This window comes from Gekko japonicus, unplaced genomic scaffold, assembly GCF_001447785.1.
Source record: "Gekko japonicus isolate JY-2015 unplaced genomic scaffold, Gekko_japonicus_V1.1 scaffold141, whole genome shotgun sequence".
Classification (NCBI taxonomy): domain Eukaryota; kingdom Metazoa; phylum Chordata; class Lepidosauria; order Squamata; family Gekkonidae; genus Gekko; species Gekko japonicus.
The window spans coordinates 489663-501020 of NW_015176455.1; the positions used below are offsets into that span (position 1 = coordinate 489663).

At 42.8% G+C, this 11358-nt stretch overlaps 1 protein-coding gene across 1 annotated transcript in view; it reads right to left on the reverse strand.

Moving 5' to 3' along the window:
• The window catches only part of PNPT1 (polyribonucleotide nucleotidyltransferase 1), a 39947-nt gene extending 30339 nt beyond the window's left edge, over positions 1 to 9608 (reverse strand). Inside the window, exons 1-9 of the mRNA XM_015426939.1 lie at positions 9407 to 9608; positions 7723 to 7783; positions 7125 to 7199; positions 6121 to 6226; positions 5328 to 5377; positions 3811 to 3874; positions 3381 to 3428; positions 923 to 1036; positions 502 to 688 (exon numbers count right to left, since the gene is read on the reverse strand). Of these exons, the coding sequence (XP_015282425.1) occupies positions 502 to 688; positions 923 to 1036; positions 3381 to 3428; positions 3811 to 3874; positions 5328 to 5377; positions 6121 to 6226; positions 7125 to 7199; positions 7723 to 7783; positions 9407 to 9606 (905 nt within the window). The 5' untranslated portion in view covers positions 9607 to 9608. The remainder of the gene's footprint in view (positions 1 to 501; positions 689 to 922; positions 1037 to 3380; positions 3429 to 3810; positions 3875 to 5327; positions 5378 to 6120; positions 6227 to 7124; positions 7200 to 7722; positions 7784 to 9406) is intronic.
• Positions 9609 to 11358: the final 1750 nt, after the last annotated feature.

Consider the following 11358-nt stretch of genomic DNA (forward strand, 5'->3'; position numbering starts at 1 on the left):
GGTTTATGATAATCTCTGAAGACCATCTGAGTTTCAGCAAAGAGTGAGGACTATGAGATTATGCTAACAAAAACTGTTTTCATGGAATTATTTGGTGTGGGTATGTGTTTTTAAAGATAAGCTACCTTGAGCCTTTGTGGAATAGGTGGGAAAAATAATGCAGTAAAATGTATAGAAAGACATACAAATGCTTATCTCCTTTCTTATGCCATTGTCAAAGAGTACCAAGGATGGAATTTGTTTAAACATTTGACTGTCTCCTTAGCATTGACAAGGCACTTGGATTGATGTGGCACTGGTAGCTCAATTGCTACACAGCCATAACAGGGGGAGGAAGAACATGAAAAAGGACCTCACTGACGGTCGGGGGTGGGGGTACTAATTCCTGTCCCAATTGCGGCTGCTTCCTTAAGTACCTCCCAAGTTATTGGAGGAGATTCCCCCCCCCTTAAATATTATTACACTAGTTTTTGTGATACTGACAACATTGTGCTTACTTACTGCTTTGCACATTCCACAATCTCCTCTGGAGCAGTAAAATACTTCTGGACATCCCTCTTGGCAACACTGTGCTCTTTCACCAGCTGTTGTATGCCTAGAATTATCTGCTGGGTATGCTTCACTCCCACTTTGATGGCATGGCAGAAATCCTGTTGCAATACATTTTCTGCTGCAGCTTCCAGCATAACTATTGATTTGAGCACAAGACGGAGAAGTCAGCCTTCATAATGGTCTTCAGCTGCCACATACAGATATCACACTATCTCAGATTGCACTGTTACAGAGGATTCCCACGCTGCCTCCCCGGGCAGGCAATAAACTGTGTGAGACCTGCTTAGTCTTAAAACAAAGTACAGCCTCATATAGTCTCTTATCATTCCCTGGGCATTTTACTATTAAAGTATAATTTTTAGCCACTTACCAATCTGGCTACGAGGCGCTCCAGTGACAACTAAGTCCAAAGTACTAGAAGACATTTCTTTCCGAGTGGGATTAATTACAATTTCTCCATCTATCATTCCTACTCTCACGGCACCTAGGAAGATAGTCCATAAATTAAAATACTGCAACAGTTAGCTTTTTGCAACTAGGATAAAGATTGTCGAAAAAGGACGTAAACATTTTCCAAAACAATGAAAAATGAGCAAAGTTCTGATGTTGCCATAGACTTGACAAACCAGCAAATCAAGAGGTTTTACTTTACTGGGCAAATGCTCCTACTACAGCTTTGACTGAGATCTACACTTGGGTTGGAGCTCGTTAAAAAAGGAGGGGGGTCTTCTTTATTCCCCTAAAAGAATATGCTGGGGATCATGGGACATGCATGAACAAAAGTCATGTATGATGGGAGATGCAGTAAGGAGAGAAATAAAGTAAGAAAGATTGAAAAAACTGGCTGGATCCAATTAGAAAGATTGAAAAAACTGGCTGGATCCAACCCTTAACTTGCTCCTGCTTGGCATGGTCAGGAGTGGAAAAAGAAAGGTCCTGGCCCCGATAGATTGGATGAGAGAAATGACAGGGCACTGGGAAACAAGAACACTGGCTTACTGAAGTCCCCAAGGAACAAGACACACACTCTAAAGTTTGAGTTGTGTTGACAGTACGGGCAAAATATATGCTTTCTTTTACTTTACTACATGAAGTAGAACGGGAGTCAAGAGCATATCCTTTGCTGACAGTTTCGCAATTTTCACACGAAACTGCCTCAGACATAGACTACTGTCTATCAACATCAGTACTGTCTACTCTGTCTGATAGCAGTTCTCCAGGGTCTCAGATACAGGCCTTCCACATCTCTTACTCCCTGGGGACTGAATCAGGGACTTTTTAACCAGAGATGCTGGGGACTGAATGAGGGACTTTCTCCATGCAGAGCAGTTGCTCTAACACTGAGCCTCACAGCCTATTCCTTTCATTTACCACCAACTGAGAAAACTGAAAAGGAAATCTGCCAAAAGACAGAGCTGCATTACTTTAATTACATACAGTAGCAGCATTTAAAGGTCAATGCAAAATTTATCAAGAATGCCAGTAATATGACAGCTAGAATCAAGTCCAGTAGCACCTTAGAGACTAACAAGATTGGGGGGGGGGGGGGAAAAGTTTTTTGTGTTGACTCTTGAAAGCCTCTATTATGTCTGAGGTGCTATTGGACTCAAACCTAGCTGTTCTACTGAAGAACAACAAGGCAATCCCCTGAAATTGTAACATGGTGGTAATTTCTTTGCTATTAGATTGTATTAACCTTTTTTGCCATCAGGTCACAGCTGACTTATGGAGACCCTGTAGGGTTTTCAAGACAAGAGACATTCAGAGGTGGTTTGCTATTGCCTGCATGTCATGACCCTAGTATCCCTTGGTAGTCTCCCATCCAAATACTAGCCAGGGCCAACCATGTTTAGCTTCTAAGACCTGATGAGATCTAGTTAGCCTGGGCTATCCATGTCAGGGCCAATTAACAGTAATGGTAAAATGTACTAATAGTTGGTTATTAAGTTCAACCCTTTTTTGTTCAAGGCTAAGAGCCAATTTAATATATTGTCACGGTAACTGTATTTCATATAATTTATATTTATCTACGGTAAATTTTATAGTTTTTAAAATGTTTGTGCTGTTTCATTTTTACTAAGTTAAATCCCGGGGAGACTGCAGAAATCTTGAACTGGTGCCGGAAGACAGTTTTGAGATGGACAAGGGCTAATAAATGGGAGCTTAATCCTGACGAGACAGAAATGCTACTGGCAGGTATATAAATGCTTATCTCCTTTCCTATGCCATTGTCAAAGACTCCAAGTGAAGGGCGGGGTATAAATCCAATATCATCTTCTTCTTCTTCAAGAAAGGCACCTGACCACTGTTCTTGTAGCTGACTGAAGAGAAGAATAAGAGATTGGATTTGCCCTTCACTACCTGCAGCTTACAATCCCTTTCCCTTCCCCTCGCCACAACAGACACCCTGTGAGGTAGGTGTGGCTGAGAGGGCTCTGAGTGAACTGCTCTTGAGAGTAGATCCAGTTGGTCAGCCGTGTTGGTCTGAAGCAGTACAACAAATTTAGAGTACAATAGCACCTTTAAGACCAACAAAGGTTTATTCAAGGTATGAGCTTTTGTGTGCACGCACATTCTATCTCTTGAGAGAACAACTCTGAGAGAATCTGTGACTAACCCAAGGTCACACCAGCAGCTGCATGTGGAGGAGTGGGGAATCAAACCCGCTTCTCCTAGATTAGAGTCCACATTCCTAACCACTACACCAAAACACACATTTTCCTTATTTTACTCCTAAAGATACTGACGCCTCAAACAAAGGCTATTGTCCTTACTCAGTGGTTGTGCATTTTAAAGCCAAATATTATTATTTTAACATCTTTACTTACCAATTGGGCCATTCCATGGAATATCTGATAATGCAAGGGCTGCAGAAGCTAAAGGAAATAAAGTATATTACTTGAAGCAGCTTATATAATGTTTCACTAAGCCCCAGTTTACACATTCACCAGAATGAAGTGGTAAAAACAGTAGTGAGCTGTTCTACTTCGGACTGCAGGTGGGAGGCTACATTTTTGAATACTCCCTAAAAAAAACTCACCCTGCAAGAAGAAAACTAACGGTTCTAGAAGAATGATTCTAGCCTACTCCGGTTCTTGCAATGCTAACTTAGGGGAACACTCAAAACTGCTATTTTAGTTCCTGTAATCTGCAGTGGCATGGCCCATTTTCTACCACCTTGGAACTCCTTCCATCTTCTGCTGCACATGTAGGCCAGGCCTAACAATGTTTGGAAGAACTGTTTACAAAAATGATTACCTCCATTGATTGCCAGCACTTCAGGGTCATTGATACCATCAACAGCCAAAAGATTACAGAGGATCTGTTGCGACAAAAGGGGAAGAAAAAGAAGCAGAATGAGTTACAGTGGCAGGCGGCTCTGAATTTTACAAACTTCCAGGAGAGACAGGAGCAGGTCCGTACCTAGGGTTTTGTGGCTTGAGGGGCAATTTTTTTTCTGGTGGGGCTGAAGTTTTCAGTACAGAAAGAAAAGTCAGAATTCTGAGGATTATGACTCAGCGACTCTTCTCTCTCTCTAAATCTTCTCAAGCCGTCTATTCAATCTGCATAGGTGTTCTTATGCTAGCAATCACCTTTAGCTTATTAACTAGTCAAAAGAAAACTCTTACCAGGATAGATCTCTAAATTGCAAACTGTCAACTGCTTTAGATTACAATTCTCAGCTGCTGCAAATTAATCACTTCTGCCAGACTAAGCGATAATTCTGATAAGAAGCCAGCAAGTGGGGGTGATGACTTCTGTAGTCATGAAAGCTAACACTAAGGCAAAAAAACTTTCTTAAAGGAGACTAGCTTCTTGACACAAAGTTAGAAGGGATCGTAGAGGTCACCTACTCCAACCCCCTTGCTCAGTGCAGGAACTAGTCAACTACAGCACTCCAGTCTACTTAAAGGAATGTACACTATAAAAAAATGTTTTAAAATTATTGAAAAAAGCATTCATAGGAGAACTTCTTGTGGGGCTGTACCTTTAAGAAAGGGTGTGGAGCCCCCAAAAGCCCCATTGTAGCTAAAGGCCTAGACAGGAGAACAGGGCCTCTGTTCATTTGATAGGCAGCCACTCCAGCAGAATTGGTAACCGTAATACCGACTAATGCATTATTCCCTATAAGACATCACAGGAGACTTTTAGGTGAAAAACAACAAATATGAGTTTTTTTGTTTAAATGCTGTATCAATTACAGGCTGTGTATTTATGGAAGTTGTAGATATTTATTTCTCCAGAGAGTCTTCAACAAAATGCAGATGAGCACGGAAAGTTCATACCACATTCATACCACAGAATAAGTATAATATTTCTTGGGGAAATAATACTGAGATATATTATTCTTCACAGTAAAAAACAGTGACGGAAGAAAGGGAAGAACTTTCACTGAAAATATTTTGGGCCTCCAAATTAATGCTTTCACATAAGAAGCTGCAGAATAGGACTGGCTCCCTGGGGTTCAGTGCTGCTGGGAAGTAGGTTCCTCCACCCCCCTGCTTTTCTAGAGCATCATGGTACATTTCGGTTACTGCACCTAATCACTATCTAGCGTAATACTTACAACGCTAGACTAGGATCAGGGAGATCCAGGTTCAAACTCCTGCTTGGCATGAAAGTTACCCGGAGGTTTTTTCCAAACATGGTTTTAATAGATCAGATTTCTGACTGATTTTGTAAGGTGCACTGAGCAATGAGGAAAAGTGGTACAGAGACGTAGTTAAGTAAGTGTCATGCCACTGGTGCTAGGGGCAAGGCCCAAAGTCACTTACCTGTGTATCGTAATAGTAGCCTGCTGGAAAAAGTGGTCTAATGGACCGATCTATGGAAAAGCATAAAGTATTTCAAAATGTATATAAAAAGTTATTGGGAGATTCATATAAAGAGGTTAGGAATAATTACACACCAACTACCCAGACAATGAATTAAACAGACTGGAATGCTACAATAATAACTCTTTAGGCAAACAGAAATTAGCAAAATCTGACTACGTAACAACCAGGAATAGCCTGGCTGAAGTAAACACAAAAATCCCAATTATAAGTAATGGAACATTTTTTGAACATATCTTCACAATTTTAAAATGGCATACTATTCATGACAGGCTAGATTTATATAGCGCTTTAAAAGATGTACAATGCATGACTTTTGGCTAATAAGCTGAACGCAAATCAACACCCTCCAGAAAGGATCAGCAAAAACCGCTCCTCCCCCCTTCCATCAGTGGGAGTAAATAGCATGAAAGAAATGTGGGTGATCAGAAGCCAGCCTCCTGACAGAACACACTATCTGGGGGCTTCTGGGTAATCCTGCATTCGAAGCAGCAACCATAAAGCCCTTTCCCCAGCAAATCCTACTGATTTCAGTGGACTCTGACACCCAAGTAAGCAGGCTCAGACTGGAAGCGATCTTATGGTTTGTAGCACCAAAGGAGCAGATTCTTTCCTGAGTGTCTAGCAGAACTGCCCCTATGGGGAAACCATGTAGAAGTCAGCCTTCTGTTCTCAAATTATCAAGAAATTACTGCAATAGCTGTAAGAGGATACAGCTCAGTTTTCAGCGCACCTATTACTCTGCTGGTAAGAATTTCTTTATCAGTGGAACCGAGTTCTCTTCTCAGATAATTGGTGGGAATCCTTCCTGCAGCAGCAGCCTTTTGTCGATAGTCAACCTTAGGTTGAACAAAAGAAACTTTTCATGAGTAATGCAGTTCACATAATATTATTTCCTTATTTACAAAGTTTATACCCTGCCTTTCTGCCCTCAGAAAGGCCGACAAGGCAGCTAACAGATTAAAAAACACACCTAATAAAAACACATTTTAAAATCCAGGAAAACCAAACAAAAATACATCAGTGAAACAATTAAAATCAAGCTAAAATACTGACACGAAAACATACAAGACAATTAAAACAGAGGTAGAGTGCACTGCAATAACCTAAGCAAGATGTTGCCAGGGCATGCACCACATTGCCCAGATCTTTTCTGCCCAGGATAGGCTGCAGCTTAAGCCGGCAAAAGACACTCCTGGCCACAGGGGCCACCTCCTGCTTACCCAGCAGCAGGCCTGGGTCCAAGGGCACCCCCAAACTACAAATGGGTTCCTTCAACAGAAGTGCAGCTACATCCAGAACAGGTGACATCTTAAATCCTCAGTCAGATGATCTGCTCACCAGTAGCACTTCCATCTTGTCTGGAAGGCAGTATTATTAAGGTGGTATAGCATATTGAAAATAAATCAGGAATTAACACTCCAGTTCATCTGATCCATCCAAACCCAGAAGTCACTGTGCCAACTTCAGGTATGTTTGTGATTTGGAGTGTGTGTGTGTGTGGATACGTTATTTGCATTATAACCAAATAGCACAATCCTATGCACTTCTTCTAATGCACATTATGGCATTAAGTTACCACAAGATACCAGTCATTTACACCTGAGATACGCACAGTGGAATCCGAAACAGATTTAATGGGCTTGGCCTGTACTTACTCGGCATAGGATTGCACTGTCAGTCTTAGATCCAAACTACAGCTCTTCAGCCCTACCTGCCATTCACTGTAACACTTACCACCAGCGGCATAAACTGAGATGGAGATGGCTTCGTTTTACTGACTGCGGTCACCATCACTGCTGTATCACCTAGCTTAATGAAAAACAAACAAGGGACTTACATACGATAAAGCAAGAGGCTCTAGCCCAAGGACACCCTTGGAATTCTGACACAGTGCAGTGGGCACAGCCATACAAGGGCTACCAGAGGAGACAGAGCCAGCCGAAGAATGGCTTCGGTCTTTCTTTGGACTGGCAGCTGTTTCCAAAGTAGCATTTTTTAAAAAAATCTCCAAAGGCCCATTAGAAGCTTAGCTGGGCAAAAGCCCCACCTGGCCCCACCCAATTTCTAAAAACACTTGTTGGGTACCATGTAAGGTCTTGGTGGGCGCCATGGTACCCACAGGCATCACGTGAGGACCCCTGCAATAAAGGCTTGATCATGCTGGTTCCATTCAAAATCCACTAGTAAAAACATGAAAAGATGAACCCCTACACTACCGTAATTACGTAGACATTGTAATGACAGACTACATTCAAAGACAAGACTACAGCCCCCATCCCATGACTTATTTCTCAACAGTATGCATAAACTGAAGTTAAAAGAGAGTTCCTACCTGTACTACAGCACACCCATCAGCAAACCTGGCTAGTTTTCCAGAGGAAATTTCCAGCTTTCTAGAAGAAGGGAGGAAAGAGAAGTTCAGCTTCACTAACCTGAACCATTTCCATTCTATATATTTTTATTATTCACCCCTACACAGTCAGCATAAATGCAGGAGTGAACTACAAACTAGTAAGGAAAGGGAAGTATAAGACAAAAGAATCCAATTAATTCTCATCCGGAGGAAAAGCACTTGTGTAGGGACTATCCTCAAACCCTAAGATAGATCATGTGTGATTGCGCAGTATTTCGCAGTATGTATACATGCCTGTCTCTCAGGATGTACACAGGCAGCAAAATACACATTTGATCACCATACACAACAATTATGCTTTTTTCCTAGAAGGAAGGTTGCCTGTATAGGACAAGCACAGCCCTAACACCCTGAAGTTCTGTTGTTTCGATAGGCTTTTAACTACAAATTCCAATTAGATATGCTTTTTACACAAAGATGCAGACAAATCTTTTCTTTAAAAAAAAACTAACCAAATGCCTTCTTTTGCTTTGGTAGAGGTCTACATTTTAACTTTTCAACAAACCCAGAGGTAATGTGGCACTGTAGACAAAAAGTGGTGGTAGAGTTGCTCTCTTTATTCAGACATCAAGATATCAAGCATTAACCTGCTTGAGAAACTAAAGAGAAATCTAGACACTACAGTAAGAATAACATGTATGCATGTTATTCCTTAGTAATCACTGTTCAGGCATTTCCCACTACCACATTAGCACCTTATACACTGGACAGCAGTGTATAAGCACAGACTCTTGGGGGAAAGCCGCAGCTATGGTATGGCTCAGAGAACAAATTTATACACAAGCAGCATAACAAATAATCCTATGTTATGGAGAGAGATATCACAATTCAAGACAGCCTACAAGCCAAGCCACCTGTCTTGGAAGACTCTTACTTAAACCTGCATGGAGAGAGGCAGCAATAGTTCCATCATGATGGAAGCAAAGACACACATTACTATTTCATAAGGCTATGGATGCTCAGCAATGAGATAAAGGCATACAAATCATGCTCAGAAGTGCCCTTTTAATTACTACTTCACAAGGCTATAACGGTGAAAGCCAATAAGGCATTTTAGCTGGGTAACTGGATTTAGACTGGGAAAACCCAAGGTTTAAACTATAAAATTCTGGGTAATTTTGGGCCAGTTGCTCTCATCTTACCCTGCCCAAACTATTTCATGGGATTGTTGAGATGTGAAATATTGTAATAAGTGAAAGGCACTCTGCATATGCTAAGAAGTGCTTCTATTACTACTTTCCACACCTGTAATTGTGTAACAGTAAAGGAAAGTGCACTGTTTACTTCACAAAGCTACAGCTGTTCAGCAAAGATGGGAAAACACGGCACATGTTCAAAAGCACACTTCCTTCACAGTTACACAGCAACGAGGGAAAGGATAGCCATACTTTCTCAGAGAGGCTTGCTTTATCACTACTTCGCAAGGCTGCGGTTGCTCAGCTGTTAGGGGAAGTGCGCTTTGCACGTGCTCAGAAAGGTTTTTCTTTACAGCCAACTGAGCATATTCCTGAGCTCAGCTACACTATTGAATTCCCTGGCACAGCTGAAGCACAGCCGGTAGAAAGAAGGAGGGGGGGGGGTTCCTCTGTACGCATACCCTTACCTGCTCCCTAAATCTACAGACACCGCTTTACTGTCTCCAGCAAAGCTCCACCGGCTTCTAGCAAGACCTGGCCGCGCCAGCCGGAGACAGCCCGCTCCTTTCAGACAGGGCCCCATGGTTCCGGCTCCCCCAAGGGCTCCCCACGCCGCCTTTGCCTTCCACCGCAGCCCCGAACGACAACCTGCACAGGCGGCAGCCATGACGCCAGGATCTCCCGGCAAAGTGGGAACTTTGTCCCAAATCGCAAGTTGATTCGTTGTCCGCAATAAGCTCGGGCCCCATTGGCTATTCTGACAAGCCCTTAGTTAAAGGAAGTAACGAATGAATGGGCAAGGAATGGGCGGAGATAACACAGAGAACGCTCGAGGTTCGCTTTCGATTCCGAGGCCATGAAGGTAAAACGTGGAGCGGCCCGCGCTCGCCCTCTGCTGGACGGTACGACCAAGTCACTCGCTCTGCTTCTGTTACCGTCCAGCCTGCTCCTATAGAGAAGCTGTACTAAGAGCCGAAAATTTTAGAACGCATGCGCAAATGTCTAGTTACATGTGGTTAAACTTCAGGAAGGCGTGTGGCGCTTTAAGTTACGCCGCCCAACTCTGGATATGGTTGCTCAGAAAGCAAGTCTAGTGGGATTCACTTCTTAATAAGCATAAATTGGATCGAAGCTTTAACTTCCTTTTTAAAAGAGGAGACAACCGGAGCCTGGCCCGCTCTTGTGTCTTTCACACACAGCTATCAGATGAGCAGAGCTCAGCAGATGAAGCTTTTTCATAGAATAGAAATCATCATAAACACTTGCTAATTTCTTTGTATCAAGCTTCTGTGCAAAGGCACAGCTTCAGATTTCCACATATCTTCGCTTCTGCTAGTGAGAGAAGACTTTTCTTGTTTGTTTCATTTGCTTCTCCCTCTGATTCCTGTTGGTCCTTCTCCCTGTATGTATGTATATTTTAAATATTATCTATCTGTCTAATAGATACAGGGATGGATGGATAGATAGATTAGGTAGGTAAAAGTTTTCCTTGCTCTAAAGTCAGTCGTATCCAACTCTAGGGTGTGTTGCTCATCTCCATCAGTCGTATCCAACTCTAGGGTGTGTGTGCTCATCTCCAATTCCAAGCTGAAGAGCCAGCACTGTCCGAAGACGTTTCCGTGGTCATGTGACTAGCATGACTAAACGCCAAAGTGCACAGAATGCTGTTACCTTCCCACCAAAGTGGTACCTATTTATCTACTTGCAATTTCTTGCTTTTGAACTGCTAGGTTGGCAGGAGCTGGGGCCAGAGAAGGGAGCTCACTCCATCACGCAGCACTAGGGTCTTGAACTGCCAAACCACAGACTTTCCAGTCTGCATAAAATGGCAATAGTAATTATAATGGGTTCATACAACACCCCCTGACACTTAGGAGCCAATAAGCAATCAATGTGGAGCACGGGGAACTTGTTAACGGTTCAGAGGTGAGTGGGAGGCTTCGCGCTGAAGCGATGCACGCTCAAGGCCAATGGCTAGATAAGAGGCAGAAGTAAGATGCAGCTGCAAAGCATACACATTCCAGAGTCAGGGAAAACACACATCATGGCAGGGCTACTCGACAGCAAAAAACAAAAAGTAAACAAAACATCCTGGGCAGATCAATCCAACTAGCCAAGGCCACGTGGCAAAAGTCAATGGCTAAGAGCCCTTAGGCTCTTGCCATTTCACTTGTGTTGAAAGGCTTCCTACCCCTCACCACACCCTGATGAGATGTAACTGCAGCAGGAGAAAGAAAAAACACTCAGTCCAATTGTTCAAGCTTGTAGCCATCTTCCCTCCATTCCTACTCCCGCTACAGAGATGAGAGCTCACTCCATCACACGGCACTCGGGTCTCGAACTACAGACCTTCCAGTCTGCAGCTCAGTGTCTTAACTTCTGAGCCACCACGGCTCCCTTATATATCTAAATCCTGTCC